This window comes from Engraulis encrasicolus, chromosome 19, assembly GCF_034702125.1.
Source record: "Engraulis encrasicolus isolate BLACKSEA-1 chromosome 19, IST_EnEncr_1.0, whole genome shotgun sequence".
NCBI classification, from domain to species: Eukaryota; Metazoa; Chordata; class Actinopteri; order Clupeiformes; family Engraulidae; genus Engraulis; species Engraulis encrasicolus.
Genome location: NC_085875.1, coordinates 6,230,016 through 6,252,515, shown reverse-complemented (window position 1 = coordinate 6,252,515; position 22,500 = coordinate 6,230,016). Strand labels below are relative to the sequence as shown.

Sequence of the window (22,500 nt, the reverse complement as noted above, 5' to 3'; positions counted from 1 at the left end):
TTTTAGATGGTGCATTGAGTTTGAGTTCAACAGAGTTTGAAAGAGCCTTTAAAAATAGCTGTGCATTTTGCACCAAAGTAAACATGTGCAGTATGGCGAGCTAAGGCATCTGCCTCTCCACAGCCATCTGTGACAATCCCAGCATGCCTTGTGAAAGATGCATCATTATTTTGTTCCCCACACAAAACTGACCACTTTATATAGATTCCTCTGTGAAATTACTTCCTGCAGTGAATATGGCCACAGCAGTGGTACAGTACATCAATGGCTATGACCGTAGGAATGGTGCATCTTTATTGAGGATGGTGTAGCAAAAAGTTCCCCCTCACAGCATGTCCACCATACAAGTGATTCCATCACTGAAATAGCGTTCCATCGATCACTATGGATCGTGGCCGGCAGTCTTTTGGTCTGGGTCCATTGACGTAACCACGGGATCCTAAACTGAGCATTCTAACAGTCACACTCCTCAGCGATCCATTGTGTCAAAGCCGAAGGGATCCCTGAAGTGCTATGTGCACCCTGCCGCTTCCTAGTACCCACTGTGACTGCAGAGATGCTTCATATTCAGCATTTTATTTCTCAAAGATGCTGCAAGGGCAGACAGACGTCAGGCATGGAAGAGGAAGCTACATTTTTATTAATCGATTATAGACAGTAGACATAGTAGTATTGAAATGCAATAGAAGTGTTGTAGAAATGCTCAGGCCATAACTGCATAAACAATCATCTCAGATTAGAAAAGGGATGTCACTCAAACCGTCTTGGTGCTCACGGTCCAGAACAGTAGACAATTGAAAACAAGCAGGTCGACTTCAAAAAGAGTTGGCCAGAGATAACTGCGGCTTTCAAATGTTTTTTCTTTAACCCATTGTGTCCTGGAGCGACATATACGCTGCATTCAGGTTCTTGAGATTTGAGCTCTTTTATTAAAAATGTGGGTATGTTAGAGCTGAATGAACACAGTGTAGTACAAAATGAAGGTTCTAGCTTTTTAAATGCAACTTAATTTGTGTTTTTATGTGCTTCGGAGGCTGAGATATTTAGGTTTTAATAGGGAGACAGCACCTTTTCCCAAAAAGGGCTTAGGATAAAATGGGTTAACTGTGGTGCAAGCACAAGTCTCTTTTCCACTGCCCGATTTCTACACGGTACTTACGGTAATACATAATCATGGCGGCCAGCAACTCTCTTGATCTGCTCTTCTGTTTGACATCCTACTTCGATAGGTGAGATATCTGTCGGCCTTACCTCAAGTACGTAAAGTAATGCTACGTGACAACGCCAAAAACGTAACTCCAGCCATGCTCCGGGTAACGCGGTTTGTAATGGAAACACAAACTGGGCTGGTTTGACAGTACCCCTCAGCTCGACACAGTACGCATGATGACACGGCACAGCACAGCCGGGTTGTAATATGGAAAAACACCTATAGTGACTGACAGTTCCATGTCCAGTTCCACTTCTTCAGTGTCAACCCGTTCTGGTATTACTGCAAGTGCTATATTTGATTGTTCCAGTCATCTCTGGCCTAGTCTTTTTGAAGTGGACCAGCTTGTTTTCATCTGGGCTGAGGTGATGTTGTTTAGAGTACTAGATATCTCTCAGCCTCAGAATGCTGCGAGGGTGAGTACCTGAATACCTGAATCATTATGCCAGACAGATATTGTTGAGTCAGTTGTTGGAGGCACACAGTGTCTTGATAATTAGTGTCAGTTTGGAATTACATTGTTTCTGGACGAGAGAGAGAGAGAGAGAGAGAGAGAGAGAGAGAGAGAGAGAGAGAGAGAGAGAGAGAGAGAGAGAGAGAGAGAGAGAGAGAAGGTATTAAAAAAGAGAGGAAGATGGAAAGAGTAATTGTCCCTGGAGAGGAGAAAGCCCCCTTCACTCCACATTTCGCTCATGTAAAAGCTGTTATGAGGCCACATCAATGGAGACGTGTCCACAGTAATAAGTCGACGTGTTCATCCAGCATGAACTGGAGGCCCAGGCCTCCGCATCGCGTCACACATCACCGCTGACTGACTGACTGACTGACGTGTGACACTGAGCCCTGCATTGTATCGCTCCACACGAAGTCAGTTTGCACTCAAGATTGGTGTGAAGTGAAGAATGGAGGACTTATTCCAGGGCGGCTGACAGTTTTGACCGGGCCTGGGACAAAATCATCTCAAAGGGCCCCTTTCTCAACACATACGTACAATGTAGTGGGGATGCAATTCTGGGTACCCCCTCTCTCCCTGGGCCCGAGACAATCATTGGTGAGCATGGAGCTACATCCTGCCTCCCGTCTGTTTCCTTACCTCCTCCTTTTTTTTCGTCTGCTTTCCTTTCCTTTTCACTCCGTCTCAGGGTTTTTTTTTTTTAGCACTTCACCCTTCTCGCCAATTTTGTGGGGCCCCGGGGGGATAAATCTCGACAAGTGTGAATTTGACAGCTCAGGTTTGAGCAGCTAATGGCATAAAGGTGGAAATAACCTTCGGTGGGTGCTGTCACAGGCGGCACTGTTTGACAGGGTCGCGCCCATTGTTCACACCAATAAACAACACGTCACATGAGGTTGGGCCCACATGTGCCCACAGCTCCCTCCCTCCGTATACACTCACTGTCCCCCAGTAGACCAGATGACACAAGAACCCCCCCCCCCCCAAAAAAATGTGCCTGACTTCCTCTGTGCAATAGTAGAACACAAACACACACGCACACGCACACACGCGCATGCGCACGCACACACACACACACACACACACACACACACACACACACACACATACACACACACACACACACACACACACACACACACACACACACACACACACACACACACACACACACACACACACACATACACAGGCAGCCCCACCCCCATCTTAATATATTTGTGGGGCCCTCCCATTGACTTCCATTCATATTAACCCATAACAATAGCTAAAGAATGCTAAACTTTGCCCAAGCCAAAACAATGAGGAACAGTGAGGAAATGTTTTTGCACTTTTACTTTTACCAGTAACAACAAAACTACCCCAGAAAAAAGGATAAAAACATGTGGGGTGCAGGATTTGGGCCCCACATGGAGCGAGGACCCCACCTTGTTGGTGTGCTCCAATAGCAGTGGCCTCACGAAGGTGGATTGGTGCAGTACACACACACACACACACGCACAACCATGCACACGCGTGCACACACACAGCACACACACGCACACACGCGCACACACACACACACACACACACACGCACACGCACACGCACACACACACACGCACGCACGCACGCACACACACACACACACACACACACACACACACACACACACACACACACACACACACACACACACACACACACACACACAGAGACACTCACAGACACACACACAGATCTCTTTTCAACTTTCCCAGTACAGTTCCTTCATTCCTCAATGTGATAGATCACCCAGTCAACCATCTTACTTGAGACTGTGTGGTCCAACTGTATATCCCATTCCTCCTTTTTGCCTGTGGCCAAGTGATGTGAAGGAAGACGTCATTGGTGTTTGGAGGTAGGGTGCGCACATCCACAGGTAGTTGTCCAGGTGCCAGACAAAAGGTAGTAGGTAGTGTGATGAAGCGGTCTGCACACTGTGTATTAACTCCAAAAATACTGTATTTCATTTTAACATATGGCAACGTTTCGATCCAACAGAGGGATCTTCCTCAGGCCTGAGGAGGATCCCTCTGTTGGATCGAAACATTGCCATATGAAGACGTCACTGTCTGACATTAGACATTTTATTCAATAGCCTATCTCACAAAAGCAGGTAACCCTTTGTAATAATGTTCCTTAGTAAATACAAAGTAAATAATTAACTAAAGATGAATAAAACATTAACAAATGTTTTTATTATTAACTAAGTTTTATTAATGCTTTATAAAATATCTACAAATGATATCTGCAAGATTTTACACACCTTATAACAGAGTATTTTACTCATTTACAAGCAACTTGTAAATGTTTGATAAATATAAAATATTAACATAGCATTTCCTAGTCATTTACAAGCATTTGTTTACATTTCCTAGTCATTTACAAACGTTTGTTAATGTTTTGTTCATCAATAGTTAACTATTTATTAAGTCTTTATAATGCTTTTTTGCATCCATTATTCCTAAGTGTTACCCAAAAGCACAATTCAAAGTCCATTCAATTGCAATTGGGATGTTAATTGGACATCAGCCTTCCAAAGGTTGCTCTGCCTAGGGAAACATTATGGTTTTCTACATAGTGGAGATGTGTCAGCAAATCACAAGGCTTCAATTCACACAAGGAAGAGCGCGACACTGCTTCTTCACGATTCACCACTTTTTTCTTTTTTTTCTTTTTTTGGTGCTGACGTTTCGGCACTTAGGCCTTCATCAGAGTGGCAAATCACAAGGCCACAGAGGATTGGAGGCACTCATTTGAAATAGACCCTATATCCTACATCCCATCATGAGACAAGACTCACATCTGTAAAAATGAATCAATGGCTTTTTGTGTATTCACAGGTTTCGGGGAGGTCTGGTGTACCTACTTTGGCTGATGAATGGTAATAGTATCACATTATTTGAGATCAAAGACCAAAGGTCCCTTATTAGCGGTGTTTTTAGAGGATCTGATGGCCATGAACACAATAATAGCCTGACAGGGCATCCGTAATGTGTAATTTAGCAGGTGCACTCTTTTGTCTCTCATTGTTCTTCTGAGAATGACCCTGGTATTTTTATGAACCAGGCAAGGTGGTGGTGGTGGTTGTAGGGATCGTGGTGCGCGGTGATGGCGGTGTGGTGTTGTCCAAAAGTAATCTCATTAATCCAAGTTATTTTGGGGCGAACTTTAAAAATAGCTTGATTTGTGATCTGTGATCACTCCCACATGGAGCTGTCACAATTAATCACAATTAGCTTTCCTGAAGTGCTCATTAATTGCTGATGTGTCATAAGGCAGTCATTCACCGTAATCACATGCCTTTTGTGTGTGTGTGTATGTGTGTGGTGTGTGTGTGTGTGTGTGTGTGTGTGTGTGTGTGTGTGTGTGTGTGTGTGTGTGTGTGTGTGTGTGTGTGTGTGTGTGTGTGTGTGCGTGCGCGCGTGCGTGCGTGCGTGCGTGCGTGCGTGCGTGCATGCGTGCATGTGTGCATGCGTGCGTGCATGTGTATGTACCCTGATCCAAGGTTAAAAAAGGGCATTAGGGTAGCAACGTCGTTCTACAGCAACGGGCATGTCAATTATAGGCAGGCGAAGGCGGTGGCATTAGTTAGTTTGTGATTACTTCTCTATAATGAGTTCAGCTGTGTCACCAAATGTGTGCGGTCCTGTCATGCAAATTGACTATGCAAATCTGGACCTCAGTAAATGTATTCTGTTCTCTATAAGCGAGCATATGTTTCTTACTCCTCAGAGCTTGCCCAGTTTTTAACTCTTCCAAGTTCTGGGACTTTCAGACCAACCTGAGACAGTTTGTTGCACTTTGACACCTTTAAGAATAAAGTTGAATGTCCGCACAGTTCCTCCCATTTTACTTTTTTATTGTTCCCAGTGAGTGTTCAAAATTCAAGCTCCCCTGTCTTTTTTTCAGTTGTTTTCAATTCTGACCCTTTTGTCCTGCACATGCAGTTTGGATGTGTGCTCCTCTATCTCTTTGTTTTCCCGAGCATTAGACTAATTATTACTATTAGACTATTAGCATTAGACTAATTATTACATTGCATTGCATTACACTTAGCTGAGGTTTTCATCCAAAGTGACTTACAATTATTTACATGGTAATGGTTAGTCCCCTAGAGAGCAATGTGGGGTCAGATGCCTTACTCAAGGGCATTTCAGCCCTGGGCGGAGGTGTAGGGAGAGGTAAGCTTAAAGTGATACTGTCCCATTTTTGGAAATAAGCTTATTTTACACTTTCCCTTGAGTTAAATAATAGGGTTTTACCGTTGTCCTATTTTCAACCGTTCTCTGGGTATGGCAGTGCAAATTTTACCTCCAAGCTAGCAGTTAACATTGAGTCCTATGAGACCAGTTAGCCGCAAGCTGGTCTCATAGGACTCAATGTTAACTGCTAGCATCATGGAGGTAAAATTTGCATTGCCATACTCAGAGAACGGTTCAAAGTACAGGAGAAAGGTAAAATTCAACTATTTAACTCAAGAGGAGGTTTAATATGAGCTTATTTCCAAAATGGGACGGTATCACTTTAAGGGTGGAATTTGAACCTGCGACCCTCTGTTCTTAAGACCACCTTCTCATCCATTATCTTCCCATCTTATCCACGGCTGCCCAATGTTTCCAAAAGTATTACATATCCTCATTAGCATCCCACCAGCACTGTTTATTTTATGTTGGCCCCCTCTGTTGGCTACAACCACAGTATGGAAGGTTACAGGACTGCAGTCGACTCGATTATAATGATGATGAGAATTGTGCTTCCAATCTGTATGGCAATTGAAGACAAAAAAATACAAGTGTTGTTTTTTTGGATGCTTGTGTTCTGGCAGCTGATGACATTCAGAAGAGATAGACACCTGTCCTCTCATAATCTTGGCTTTCATCCTCCAACACCTGGACTGTGTCCCTCCAAATAAATGCTAGTCCAGGACTCTGAAGAAAATGCAACTCACATCCAAACGTTAGTCAATTTGTTATAGGCACCTTGAATAAATATTTTAAAAAGTAAGGAGACTTCTGAGCTGTACTGGCGTCACTTTTTTTTAAAACAAAACACTATTCTGCTTTTGCTAATAAACAAATGCAAAATATGCCAATCATATCTACCTGGTGTGGCTCCCAGAAAGAAGCATGTGCTTCTGTCACCAGTCCTCTACCACTACCGTGTACTGTACTCAGTGGTGTAGTCTACTTTTTTATGGTGGGTATACTGTATATTTGAGCATTTTCTGAAGTGGGTATACTGTATATATTTGTGCTATTCAAAACAATGGAGCAATCATTTAGAAGTGGGTATACTGAAATCCCTGCAATGTAGAAGTGGGTATACTGAAATCCCTGATATTTAGAAGTGGGTATACTGAAATCCCTGATATTTAGAAGTGGGTATACTCTGTACACCCGCGTTCTACGTAGACTACACCACTGACTGTACTGCAGGCCTGTAGGCTGATGACGGCTAAGGGCTAAGTGACTAGGAGAGTCTTTCCAGGATCCTCACACACTGCTTATTACATGCTCGTCTGTCTCCTCGACAGAGTAGGACTTCATGATCCATTATCTTATGTCCGTTTGACATAACACATGCAGCAAGTCTCAGTCTCTCTTTGGTTTGCCATCGGTTTTGAAATCTGGTGCACCTGTCTTGACCTTATACTTTTATCATCACAATTGTGCCCATATTATAGGCTATGTACTTGTATCATGTACTATTAAAGTCAAAGCGATGTCAAGCCTGTGCACAGAAAGTAACAGCCTGGCCATGCTTTCCTTCAAATACAGGTGCTTTTTCTTCACTGTCGCCATGTGGCATGTTCATTAGGCTACGATCAGCTTATTTAGAGGATGTTTTGATGAAATTCATGACTGCAATTTTTTTAATGAGTTTCTGTATTCAGCATTTGCACATCTCCTTAAAGATAGAGCAAGTTTCCACTCCATTGAGCTGTCAATTCAATAGTCTCATTATAGTAAAGTCTTAGAGTATGACAGGCATGCAAAACTGTAGACTTTTTAAATGTATTCTCTCTGAACACAACCAAGTGCACAGCTCAAACACTTCCTGCCGGTATGCAGAGTATTGACATTTGCATTTTACTCTATTGGAGTGGGCAGGGGCGCAACTACTCATTTCTTGGGGGGTATGCAAGAACCCCCCCCCCCCCAAAAAAAAAAAAACACGTAATAATTATTTGGTGCCTTCCATAGCCCTCTCTTTGGCGCCCCTCTCTCTCTGGCGCCCCCCTGCACCGCATACGTCGCATATACTGTAGTTGCGCCCCTGGGAGTGGGTAAATGACTTCCGTTCCACGCTTCATTATTGACCCTTGCCTTTGTGATGGAGGACCCTAGCCTTTCCTGCCTCTCACTGTTCCTCGGGATGTCGACACAAGGACTTTTGTGTTCCTGAATAGCTTCATTACATGTCTGGGGAAAAAAAGAAGAAAAAAAACACTTTTCATTCAGTGTGAACATGTAAAAGGAAATGAAGAGAGAGAAAATATCAGGGCCCTCCATCTCTCTCCTGTTCACCATTAGGCAACAATGACGGTGCATTAGCGGTATTGCAGACTACTGTAGGCAGGGTAGCGCGAAGGGGTCAGCTGTCCCGGGCCCAGGGAGATGGGGGGCCCATAATTGGGTCCTCATTACATGTAATAATAGGTATGGGGCCCTTTCAGGTGATTTTGTCCTGGGCCCACACAAAGCTGTGAGCAGCCCTGACTATAGGCCAATGGGCTGCTTCAGACTTGATGAAAGGGCCGCTGCTAATGAATGAACCTTCTATAGCTTCATCAGAGAACAATGGCTAGCTTTCACAGGGAAGATTGAACATGTTTTTTTCCGATCTTATAGGATTCAAACTAGGGCATATCAAAGACAGCAGATTTGCAATCTCATTATGCAATTATTTCTGTTTTATGGTATGTTTTATTGGTACACATGAACAGCCTTTTATCTTTTAGAAACAGCAATGCTGTGTTTTCCATGTGTGTTGTTTCTTCATGCTGTTATGTTATTATCATTTGTCAATATCAATTTCAAAATGTGCATCAGACGAACATGTATTTTTCTCATTTTCTATAAAAACCAGTCTACAATTTTCCTGTATTATAAAAAAATGCTTTTTGATCTATAATAGAGATAGCATCCTCAATGTGTTGTAATAACAATGTTATTAATGGCAGTTGTACCAACCATCCTTGTGTGCATTATATGTCTTGTTATATGCCTTTTGGTGGGCTGCACCTTTTGGTTTTAGTAATTTTGCTTGACTTCATCACAAACTTGGTTGCTGCTCTCCACCATGCCCATGCGTCTGTTCACACCTCGTCCTTATTTCCCATATCGCTATGACATTGTGTGGTCACCGTTAAATATCCGCAATGTTTGCTGCCTCGGAACTTCGAAAAGCAAACATGCTTTGTTTCACTTCCGTCAAGTCAAACATGTCAACATTTCGTACAGACACCTCACTCTAAAACCAAACATTTTTCACCGCCATCCGTTCGTCAGCATTTTATTTATTTTTTTGTTCTCTCCGCTCAGTAACAATTCGTCTGTTCTCTCTGCCTACAGCTCGTATCGTTTGGATAAAATGAACAGTGACGTGTTAAACTACATCACCAATTTTGCTGCAGATCTAAGGTGAATCCATACTGCAATACTGCACACGGCGCACACTAGTACACTCAGTCGCAAACCCCTTACACACACACACACACACACACACACACACACACACACACACACACACACACACACACACACACACACACACACACACACACACACACACACACACACACACACACACACACACTCACAGACAGACACACACACACAGAGACACTCACAGACAGACCGACAGACAGACAGACAGACAGACAGACACACACACACACACACACACACACACACACACACACACACACACACACACACACACACACACACACACACACACACACACACACACACACACACACACACACACACACACACACACACACACACACACACACACACACACACACACCTCCCTCCCCTCTCCTGCCCTCCGCTCGCTCCAATAAGCCCCAGCATGTTGCAGCTGTCAGAGTTGAGAGCCAGTTGGCCGGTGACCAATGCTGACACACTCAATACAGGCGGCTCGCGCATCAGACTCTTGCGCCGGTCAATACGAGGTCAAGAGGGGCGAAGCGAAGTCCGCCACCAAATTCACATTCCGAGTGTTTTCCAGGAGCCGAAGGCGGCATTCTAAAACAACAACATTACGGTACAGAAATACAAAAAGGTGGAGAGAGGCCTGTGAGAGTACTATCTTATCTGATGAGACAATAAATGCACTAAGTTTAAGTTGAAGGACGTGCCAAGGAAAGGGCCTTACAGTGTGTGTCTTTGCTGAAGCAGACTTTCTTTTCTCTCTGCCTCTCCATAGATAACAAATACATACACATGAAAAAAATGAGCAGCTGAGCATATTTAGTCTAAAATTGCTTACAGTATATACTGAAGAGCGTTTGAAAGGCATCCCAAGAAAAAAGTTTGGACTCCAGTCCAATGAGTCATTTGTTAATGCTGAGTGCACACTCAACACTGAGCTCAACGCTCATAGCGACATGGAAATGCAGGAAATCATCGCATTCATAGCGTTTTCCCAGATTGAAACATTTTCTTGACACTTCCAAGGCAATGCTAACGGCGCTTTTTCTGACTATCACTACTGGATCATCCATCCGTCACCATTGCCCTTCAAATTAACAGCTCTATTGGTTTTAAAAAAACAATAACCCTCAGCCTCTCACGCACATTTGTTATTGCTTTCTTTTTTGCAGTGTTTTTTTATCTTCCCCCTTCTGTTACTGTTATAACCTCTGGTATATAGAGAGGAGAGGCATTGCCTTCCAACCAGGACTTTTCAGACGTATCGAGCCAGGGCTGGAATGGGGCCAAAAAAAAAACACCTGGGTACTTTTGCATTGGCCCCTCACACATGTAATGCAAGCCTTTTTCATACTATGTCCTATATCCTGCTTGACTCAGTCCAGTGTGGGCCACCCTCTGTACACTGTGGGCCAGTCCCTAAGAAAAAACAAGCAAAAGAAAAAGGTCGACAGCCAATGAGCGTCTCCCATAGAGATGGTGACCGATTCTTACTAAAATGAACAAACACAACAACAGCATCTGCCCCTGAAGACCATCGGCCCACCAGGAAATTGCCCTGTATGCCAGATGCCAGATCACCAGTCCAGCCCCTGAATCGAGCCACTTCACACCTCGGTGCCTGTGTAGAGAAGTGCTGGCTTGCTAACTAGCCAGCCTGCCCTGATTTGCATTTTCCCTCATTTCCCTCAATTGATTGGTTGCTTCAGCACAAAGGCAAATCGAACTGCCATTCTGAGGACACCGCGCTGATCGCCTCAGTGACTTTGTTAACAAAACTCCCGGCTGGCTGTCTTACACAGGCCTGCGAGGGGGATAGCATGTCTCACTCTGTGGTGGTGTGGTGAGAGTCATGATGAGGTGTCCTGCTGAAGCACATGTCATAGCCAAATGCAGTAGCTTTCTTCTCTTTTTCTTTTGTCCCTTTTATTCTTCTCCTTCTTTCTCTGTTTTTTCCTGTATGTGATGAGGGGTTTCATTAGGATTTCTCTATGTACTGTTGGTACGATGTAGGTGCGTAGGTACTGTGGGTTCGATGAAATCTGCTTCATATCCACTGTGACTTTTAAATTGTGTCATAACCTAATTTCTTTCGGTTTTTGTGTGTACGTCTGTCTTGTCCGTGTTTGATTGCATCCACCCTTGTACCCCCTTCCCTCCCTTCCCTTCCTTCCCACCCTTCCCATCGCCCTCTTTGTTGTTGTTTTTTTTTCCTTTCGTGTTTTCTCCTTTTGTTTCCTGGGTTCCCTTTCTGTGTTTTCTTTTCTTCCTATCCTCCTCCTCCTCCTCCTCTCTGTATCCCTCTCTCTCCGCCTGCTGCAGTCAAAGCTACCATTTGCAAGCCACGAGAGACATCCATCCCAGCATCACCCTGGATCCCTCGGCCAACTACAACTCCCCCAAGTTCCGTTCCAGGAACCAGAGCTACATGCGGGCCGTCAGCACCCTCAGCCAGGCCAGCTGCGTCAGCCAGGTGGGTGTGCAGTAGCCTGGTCCTGGTCCTGACCAACCCATAATACTACCATTTCATTTCGTATTTATGGTCTGGTATTTGTTTGCTCTGAAGCGATTGTAGGAAGCAGGAAGTTTGCACTCAGTTATGGTTTGAAATTATTGGACACCTCTCACCCAATCGCTGGCAGTTACTCAACAACAACATAGCGCAGACCAATGGCTCTGGCGCAGATGTGTACGTCATTGTCACAAGCGTCCTCCCCCTTTCGCCCCCACGTGGGGGGGCGTATTCGATTATTGGCTGTTTTCTGGGGGGGGCGTTGCGATCAAAATTCTACTGCTCCAGGCACTCCACAGAGAAGCACGGCCAGACTACAGTAGTGGAGCCAATCCTTTGGCGGAAGTATGAAGGATGGCTTGCGAGGCTAGGTGTGCAGTGCACAAGGAGCTCCAGGATGGAGCATGGTCGTGGTTGGAGTGGTGGTTGGGGTGGTTGGGTGGCAGTTATGGTGCCAGTGGGACTTAGAGGGGCTATGTGCCCTCAGCCAGGCCAGCTGCGTCAGCCAGGCCAGCTGCGTCAGCCAGGTGGGTGTGCAGTGCACAAGGAGCTCCAGGATGGAGTGAGGTCATGGTTGGAGAGTGGTGGTTGGGTGGCAGTTATGGTGTCAGTGGGGCTTAGAGGGGTTATGTGTACGCCAGGCTTTGGTGTCCAAGGCCAACTGTGTAAGGCCGGTGGGTGTGCACAGGCTGCATAGGTGCTGGAAAGGGGGATGCAGTAGTGGCAGAGAGAGTAGAGAGAGAGAGGTTCCATTGGCCCATTGTTTCCTGGTTCTATTATGGCCCCCCCTTAGGCAGACCTAGGCAGACCTAAGGACTGTTCTATTCATTGTAGGAGCATTATGACACGGCCCTTTAGGCAGACCGGAACCTGGTCGCGTTAGGTGCCCATAGAAACCTATTATGTTGGCATATCTCTATTCTTAAAGAATCTCTGGTAGTGGTGCATTGGCATCCCCCCTTTTGGGCTCCCTATGGTAAATGAGGCTTCTTCAACTTTTACTGCAGACAAATGAGTGGAGTGCAGCCGGAGTAACGTTGTTGAGAAATAAAGAATCAAGAAAAAAAATGCACCACCACTTTAAAACTCGTTCCGGTGCCCTTGTGGACAGCTCCAGGATGGAGCGTGGTCGTGGTTGGCATGGTGGTTGGCGTGGTGGTTGGCGCGGTTGTGGGAGTGGTGGTTGGGTGGCAGTTATGTTGTTAGTGGGACAGAGGGGTTATGTGCATGCCAGGCTTTGGTTTACAAGACCAGCTGTGTAAGGCCGGTGGGTGTGTGAGATGGAGGGTGGTAGTAGTGTCCAGCATTGAGGGTAGAAGTGATACTGACGGTGGCAGTGAAAGTGCTGGTACTGATGATGATAGTGGTGGTAATGGCCAGACTTTGAGAGTTTGTGTTCAGTCCAGGCAGCTCTGGATCACCCATCAGCTGCGTTAGCCCAGACGGCCAGACAAGGCTGTTTAGCCCTAGGATGGTGGTGGTGATGTTTGCCATAACGGTGGAAATGGTACACAGCGATGGTGATGGTAGTGTTAGTGATGGTGGGATAGTTTGTGTGCAGGCCAGGCAGACAGTGTGCCAGGTGAGTCTGCAGCAGGAGGTGGCTGTCATGGTGGTGGTGGTGATGATGATCGTTGTGGGACAGCTTGTCTGCAGCGCCAGGACTTGGCTTCCGCCGGCTGTTATGTCCCAAATTCTCTGCTTCTCCTCTTCCTTTTGCTCTTCCTCTTCCTCGTCCTCCACCACCTGCATTAATAATGCATGGGCAGTGTTTGTTCAGCTCAAGTGCTGTTTGATTTTTTTTTATTGTTAGGTGAGATGTTTGCAAGAGAGAGGTGGAGGTGGGGACGTGGAGGCTGTGTGTTGAAAATGGAGGTGGGGAGGTCTTTAATTTCCTCCCATCTTGCCTTTGTGCCATTTGACCATCTGTCTTTGCACAGATAAAAGTGCAGTGTTCATGAATACTTCAACAGTGTCTTGTTCCACTCCACACAATGAATCTGTTTGGTGATGTAAGCTTTCTGCTACTGTAGTGGCATTATGGCAAAGTACATTTGCAGGCGGTTTAATGAAAGGATATGAATGAAATGCTGTGTCTCATAGCTTAATTGTATAACACATTGTTTGCTGGGACAGCTACCTGCAGTGGCATTATTTCCCATCCATATGGCTCAGCATGTATCACATACTGCATGCAGGGTGTACAGCAGTCGCCAACACTAAATTTTCCATAGTTTTATCAGAGATTCTTTAAGTATATACAAAGTAGTAGAGATATACCAACATAATAGGTTTCTATGGGCACCTAACATGACCAGCTTCCTGTCTGCCTAAAGGGGTGTGTCATAATGCTCCTACAATGAATAGAACAGTCCTTAGGTCTGCCTATGTCTGCCTAAAGGGGGATTTCCCCCCCCTCCCCCTTGCAATAATAGAACCCGGAAACAATGGGCCAATGGACCCTCTCTCTCTCTCTACTCTCTCTGGTTTTATACTTATCTGTTGCTGTTTACCACTGCACCCAAGCTCATCTTGCTCCTCAATAATGAAATACTAACCACTTGATCAGAGCTGTGTTAAGTAGAAGTAGACGTGCTCCTTCAGATGTTATTACTACACTATTATTATGATATTACATGGTTTCGACTATGTATGTATGTATGTATGTATGTATGTATGTATGTATGTATGTATGTATGTATGTATGTATGTATGTATGTATGTATGTATGTATGTATGTATGTACAGTATGTATTTATGTATGTATGTATGTATGTATGTATGTATGTATGTATGTATGTATGTATGTATGTATGTATGTATGTATGTATGTATGTATGTAGGTATGTATGTAGGTATGTATGTATGTATGTATGTAGCAATTTCATCTTTAAGAGCACTTCTACTTCTATGGTACTTTATACAACTCCGCACTTGAAAGCCAGCCTTGCGCTAGAGAATATATAAAACAGGTCACATGCTGTAGAGTGGACCATCTCATGCTCATGCAACTTGTCAGCAGAATAAGTATGAGCAACGTAATCATCAAGCGCAGTATAATTTATGAAATGTATAATACGATAATTGCTAAATTGAGTACTTTTCAGCAAGTGTTGCAGCCAGACATAAAATCGTTTCATCATACAGACCTACAACTTCCACTAACATCTGATCTGTAAAAAACATCAATTTTAAATGGGTTTTAACTGCATGGTTTTTAGTTCCTCATTTTCACAGCTGATTGATCCAGTGTGGTTCTTCCCCTCTTGTTAATTTAATGAAGGGGCTTACCACAGACCTGAGTATGAATAAAAGTTAGCACTGTGTTAAGAGCTGTTTTATTCTCACCCAAGAAAGATCAAATCAAGTGAAAGCCAACCAAAGTCAGATACTTTCTCGATAAGGATTTGGATTACTTCAAAAGTAAATTTATAAACTGAGAGTAAGGATTTGAAGTTGCCTCGGCATATTGTGGTCATTTCATTGATGGGGACTTATCTTGGTCATCAAATCTAGCTCTTTTCCCATTACAGTTTTATTGTGTGTCTTCATTGTGTTGTTAATGTTAGGGCTATCTCATTTATCGCCATGTTAGGCCTACGTGTTTTAGAGGAGCGTTGCATTGATCCAAAAGTCTTAAATATCAGCTCTTGTGTTTGCATCTATTGTTGGTCTGCCGCCCCACTGCCATGTCTTGGGTCACTGCGACACAATAACCTTCTCAGCATCAACACGATGGCTACCTGTGATATTCTAGATTGCCAAATGGGGAGACTCCAGATACGTTTGCCAGATACACATCAGCAGCAGCAAGTTCAGTAGTGGTGAACTGATCAAGACTGGTAGATGTATATCTCAAGATGTTTAGATGGCCTTGTAGTGTCTTAACCCCTTAACACAGCACTATGGCTCTCTGTAATGTTACAGCAATGTTGTTATGATGTAGTTAAGCATGTTCAGCAAGTGAATAGGGTCGCCGGCGACCCCTGCTGCAGTAAGAGGCTACAGCGAGTGTCTGGTGGATGATCGTCGGGGTAGTCTTTTAAGGGGACCAAAAGTATGATTTTCAAGTTAATTAATTACGCAGATACTAAAATCTGTCAATTAATTAACATGTAAATGATGACTCTCCCGACTGCTTTTACTGTCCGCTGTCATACATTGTCACTGTAACTTTTGGTTGACGTACCCAAACAAGTCTGGAAAACAAAACAAAAACCTACGTCGCACAAAAAACACATATTCACATTTGTATCAACTGTTGGCATAAAATACTGCAGCATGAAAAATATTCAAACCATGAGGGAAGTTAAAAAATTTTTTAACATGCACATGTTCTTGGGCACCACACAAACTCACACAAACTGCAGAGGGCAGCTTTAAGGCTTTACAGACTCCAAATGATGAGAGTCTCCTCTAGAGGAAATCGTCAGGAACACAATGCTACAAAAATCTCAATCACTCTCGTTTTGGCAGAATTCTTTTCAAGATGACACACTCAGTGTGCTTTTATCAAAACCTTTAGAATGGTGTCAGTCATCATTCAGAGCTAAAATCAATCGGAGTAAAGACAAATCCATTGAATACTTTTCAAAATGACATATTCAGTGTGTGCTTACAAAACCTTTAGAATGACACCTCTCATCTTCCAGAGCTGATATCATTGGGAAAAATACAGATTGCAACAACTTTATTGTACTTGTTTTATTATATCATACAGTTGAGCAAACTGGAGATCAATGGTCTGTTTGAGTCGCTGTGTACCGAATCCGATATAGTAAAAATTGTATTTCACTTTATTTCTTCATAACATCACACAGGTGATTGAAATCAAGGGTCAGTTTGAGTCTGTGTACTTTTGGATCACATCCTACAGGTGAGCGAGACAGAGATCAACGGCCAGTTTGAGTCGGTGTGCGAGTCGGTGTTCAGCGAGGTGGAGTCCCAGGCCATGGAGGCGCTGGACCTACCAGGCTGCTTCCGCACGCGGAGCCACAGCTACCTGCGCGCCATCCAGGCCGGCTACTCCCAGGACGACGAGTGCGTGCCCTCCATGACCTCCTCCACCGTCACCTCCACCATCAGATCCACCACAGGTACTGTACTCTGCAGTCAGCTTGTCTCGTTCTTCCCGTTTCCTCTCTTACCTCTTTCCTCCCCTTGCCCCTGATCCCAAATCCCAAATCCCCAGTCCCCACCCAACTTGGCCAGGTCGATCTCAGGACATGGCAGTCTTTAGGCATGATGCAAAGCGGTCACTCGATCAATGCTTGTAGGTGACAAAATATTCCGCCGCTAGTCCCCACCCCGGGCAGACCGGTTCAATATACCAAACAAAGGTAGCTTAGGACTCAGTCTGACAAGTGTACTTGTTTGCTATCGCTACATAGAGCAGTATAGCAATATATAGGAGACAAGTCCCTATTCTCCGCCCTGGTCAGGTCCGACCAGTTCAATCCCAAACCAAGGCATTCTTCGGCTCAATCCAAAATCTTAACCCGGTAGCCCCATAATGCACGCCGTGCCTCCTGTGGCACGCTGTAATAGACATTGAAAAGTTAACTACCATAGTACTACACTACTATGACATAACACAAGGCACTATGACTTGGTCAGTGCCGCTCTGGTAGCAGCAAATGCATAACGGCTTGTCTTAACTGGTTAAGACAGCCCCTGTTATGAATTAGCTGTTAGCCGAATGGGAATGACCAAGTCGTAATGTATTACTAAAGGCCTTGTGCCTTGTCATATTGGTGTAGTACTATGGTAGTTAAGTATTATCAGTGACTACTACAATGTTCCAGTGGTGGAACGATGTGTGTTAAGGGGCTACCTACATAGACTACATAGTGCACAACATAGGGAACTGTACAACGCAACGAACACCCTGTGTAGTGACTAATGTAGTGAACGGGGAAACATTTTGGACATGGCCTAATGTAACTGTGGGTTTTTCTAGCTGCTTTTGAGTGAGAACTTAGTCTTGAGTATTTTGACACCAGTTTGCTCAAAAGAAGTGGTCTTTTCATAAAAACGTCAGGGATCAACCAATGTGTGCTTTCTGAAGGCCTCTTAATTCATGATTAATTCATAATTGCACAAAAAGTTTTTAATATTTATAGCCCACCGATCATGCCAGAATAAGCTATCTGTTGAGTATACCTGAAGTGGTGCTTACATTTAGAGTGCTACCTGGAGGTTCAATCGTTTGCCTTTTTTTGCTACGTGGACATGTATGTATGTTAGCTTCGAATAGGAATTTATCTGCACCAATCGTTAACCAGGTGGTCAAAATAGGCCTGCCAGTCAACCGTCTTCTTTCAATGTCCTACCCTCTCTACATCATGGCTGCTTTGTGTTTGTGTATGTATGTGTGGATGTGTGAGCGTGTTTTTGCATGACCTGCATGCAAGGTGCTTTGAGAAATATAATAAAATGCCTCTGCCTTGATTTTTGTTCACCCTTTGGTATCCGTGTTCCTTGAGGACTTTAGGCTATGAACCCTATTGAATTAGGCTCACCCACTTGTGGAACTGACACCTTACCGATGCACTCCACAGCTCAAGGGATTTGCCATTTTTTGCTCTCCTCTGGTGTGTATGTGTAGTATATGTGTGTGTGGCTCTTGTGTGTGTGTGTGTGGTTCTACATGTCTGTATATGTTTGTGTGTGTTGGTGTTTGTGTGAAAACGTCAGTGTTGGAGTGGATCAGATTTGAATGTCTGTTCCATTTTGTGCTTCAGTAGAGACTGTCTGTCAGATGTGTCAGTGATCTTGGATGTGGTTGGAAGGTTGACGTGTGTGTGTGTGTGTGTGTGTGTGTGTGTGTGTGTGTGTGTGTGTGTGTGTGTGTGTGTGTGTGTGTGTGTGTGTGTGTGTGCGTGTGTGCGTGCCTGTGTGTATGTGTGTTTGCTCGTGTGTGTGTGTGTGTGTGTGTGTGTGTGTATGTGTGTGTGTGTGTGTGTGCGTGTGTGCGTGCCTGTGTGTATGTGTGTTTGCTCGTGTGTGTGTGTGTGTGTGTGTGTGCGCTGGCATGCGTGCCTGCGCGCGCGCGCGCGCGCGTGTGTGTGTGTGTGTGTGTATGTGTGTATGTGTGTGTGTGTGTGTGTGTGTGTGTGTGCTTGCACGTGTAAGGGAGCGTGAGGGGGTAGCACATGTGTGCTTGTGGGGAGTCAGGTCCGTATTTGTCCTCCAGCTGAGAGAACAGCAAGGTGGGGGTCATTCAGAACATCCACAAGTTATAAGGCCCCGTCCAACCCCCATAGCCCTCCCTCTTAAACACATAAACACACACACTCATCCACACATACAACATATTCCGACACACACGCGCGCACACACACACACAATCACAAACAACCATACACACACACGCACACACGTACATGCCCACACCTGCACATGAAGAGTTCAGATGCAAAACCCCCTAAGTGCCTTTTCAGGAAATAATCTTATTACATTTTTATTTAATACAAAGCTATCAAAATGGCATATTTTTGTATTTTATTTTTGTATTATAACTATTTATATGTATTATCAAGTACATGAATGTAAAACAAACCAACAACGGGGTTCTCTAAAAATATAGAAGTGCAGGTCTTCAGAAATGGAGTTAGGGGGTTTTGCATCTGAACTCTTCACATACACAGGCATGCCATGCACACACGCACATGCACACAGGCCTGTCCCTCCACACTATGTCCAGTTCCGTCCTGTGACTTAAGATCAGAGCAGCGGATTAACGTTGACTGACTGCACACTGAGGAGGGTGTCCACATAGGGGGGGTTCTGGAGGGTGTCCACATAGGGGGGTTCTGGAGTACTCACACACAAGGGTGGGAGCACACTGGAGAGCATTTCGCTCGTAGATTGAACATTTTTCCCGTTCCAATCCGGTCGATTCATATTTTTCACTGCCTTCTCAATGAAAACATCCCATATTGCTTCTGTTAGAGGTGTGATTCAGAAAGGGTGAACGTGAAACCCCTTTTGCGATTGTAATAGTCAGTACGATTGATCTGTGGGGTCATTTCAGCCTACCCTCTTGTCAAGTCATTGGCAATTGAAACTTTGTATTTCTAAAAAAAAGATGATGTATCTGTAGGATAGCTAAATTTGACTGCTCCCGTAGGGAGAAGTTTGGGGACACATTTGAACAAATTTACATTTTGTTATGTTTCCATGGAGGTGATCAATCTTGGTCGATGTCAAAGGAGTGAGGCATTTCTCCCTCGGTTTGTCCTTCCTCAGAGGGAGACGGCACGCTGTCAGAGTTCTTGTCTTTTGACTTAGTGGTGGACGGGTCATACTGGACCCCGTAGCACACATTCAATAGGGTTCATACCTACTTTCCTTGGAGACCACAGGGTGCCAGAGGTTTTAGAAGCTTTTGGTTTTACATGCATTTGCTTCTCTCTGATGCACACAAACAAAGAACAGAACAAAACAAAACAAAACAGAAAAAAACAGTACAGACCTCCATCATCACAAAGAATTGATTTGATTCAATCCCCGTTTGGATTTGATTATGCCAAAGGTTTGTCTCCATTACTTCCGGCTGACGCTTATTGGGAAAATTGTGCAGGCAGGCAGATGTCTGCCTTTTAATGATGAGGGATGTGTATGCGAACGCACATTTCAGTGAGAAGGCAGTGTTGTCGCTTTTATTTTTAAAAAAGAAGAAAAAAAACAAGAAGAAGAAACAAAACAAGTGTATGTGAGTCAAAATGAGAAGTAAGACCAGCTCTAGGCACAGATGGATTTGAATAATGTTAATGTTTTCCCCCTCTCAAGCAAAGACGTGATTTCTCTTTGTTGCTAAATCATTTTTAACTGGTAACCTCACAAAGTGTAATCATCTGCATTTGTCTCAGCAGCAGTTAAGCAAGAGGAAATTGGGTTGTTATTACACCAAAAATTGATTTTTATTGGGTAAAGACATTAAAGCAACACTAAGTAGTTTCTCCCTGTCTGTTCATTCTGCAATTGGAAGCATAGCTATCTCTCATCTATAGTAACCCCAGCAACAACATCCAGCTGTTCCAAACTTTCTTGATTTGGTTATAACCCATTAAAGTTGGCAAATTGGATTTAAAATTGATTTCATGTTGTTACTCATGTTGGTGAGTTTCTCAACATTGATTTAGACAGATATGGCCGGGCCTTGTCACGAATTTGCCTTTACCACAGTGGCAATGACCCCATTGCGATATATTACTTATGGCACTGTGTAAAGTTGAAGTAGAGTAGTACTACGGTAGTAAAGTCTGCCTATTATAAGGTTCCATTGGCAGAACAGAGCACATTATGATGATACTTTGACGGTAAACAAACTGCGTAGCGTTGCTTTAGATTACCACAAGGTCTTGCTTTGACTCACATACGCTTGGCACGCGTTGTGTTACGCACACCGCACATGCCGCCTTGTGCTAGCTAAATGCAACAGCAAGCTCTCCAGATGTCCCCACCTGTTGGGATGGCACACCTACACGCCTCCCTGTTTGTGTGTGTTTACATTTATGTGTTCCAGAGGGCCATGACCTGCTGGAAGGCACTAGTTTGCTAAACGAGGACGCTTTGCCCGACGATGACGAGGACCTAGACATACCTTGCCCCTACTTGCCCCAAGAGGAGGTGGCTCGACCCAGGAGGCCCCAGCCTGACAGGCTCCACAGCCGCCGTGCTGCCCGGGCTGCTGCCTCTACCGCCTCCCCCAAGGCTTCCGCCACGCTGCCCTCTGCCGCCTCGTCCTCCTCCTCCGGCCCTGGCATGGGCATGGGCATGGGCATGGGCACCGGTGGGGGCGTGGGGATGGGCATCGGGCTGGCGGCGATTCCCCCGGCCGTGCAGGCCAGCGTGCAGGAGACGGCGGACCTGGCGCTGGCGCTGAGCCAGCAGTGGCGCGAGGACGTGTCGGCCATGCGGCAAGAGCTGGCCGAGCTGCGGCACGACATCTGCACTGAGCTGCGCGCCTTCAACAGCCACTTCTCCACCTTCACGCAGCGCTACAACACCTGGTCGCCCAACTGGGGAAGAGAGCACCCCACCGCTGGAGGCCCGGCTGGCGCCGCAGGATCCTCCGCCACGCCAGGGCACGTGAATGTCAGCACCCAGGCCAACAGCAAAGGCTTGGTGAGGCAGAACACAGCCGACGCGGCCGTCAACTGCCCCTCGCCTGTCGAGCTGAGCGTCATGAAGTCTCCCACTCCGGAACCGCTGATGACGTCCAACGTCCTGCAGTTGCCCCAGTCAGTCAGTCAAGTCGTGCCGGAGGTGTCCGCCCCAGAATGTCTTTCGAGCCCAGAAATAATCCAGCTAACGGCTGAGGATGCGGATTTGTATCACACATTAGGCACAAGGTCACCAGCAGAGCATAATGTCCACGACCCGCTTTCCCCTCTGGGGTCAGACGTTGCCTTCCTCAGTCCCTTAGGTAGGGAATCGTGGTACCCAGAAGGCCTTGGCCTCTCATCTCCCGAGCATGGGTACTCTCCAGAGCCTGTAAGCCCATCTTCCGAACGCATGGATGTAACCGTCACCGAGTCCCCAACGCCTCTGCACATTGAGCCCACTTTCCCCACTCAACCACTTCTGGAGTACTTGGAGTCAGACGTCCACACTCCGCAGTCGTTCAGTCCTG

At 45.2% G+C, this 22,500-nt stretch overlaps 1 protein-coding gene across 1 annotated transcript in view; it reads left to right on the top strand.

Moving 5' to 3' along the window:
- Nucleotides 1-22,500, top strand: part of dlgap2a (discs, large (Drosophila) homolog-associated protein 2a) — a 249,928-nt gene that overhangs the window by 165,258 nt on the left and 62,170 nt on the right. Inside the window, exons 6-7 of the mRNA XM_063183538.1 lie at nucleotides 11,672-11,822; nucleotides 16,738-16,957. Coding sequence (XP_063039608.1) covers nucleotides 11,672-11,822; nucleotides 16,738-16,957 — 371 coding nt within the window. The remainder of the gene's footprint in view (nucleotides 1-11,671; nucleotides 11,823-16,737; nucleotides 16,958-22,500) is intronic.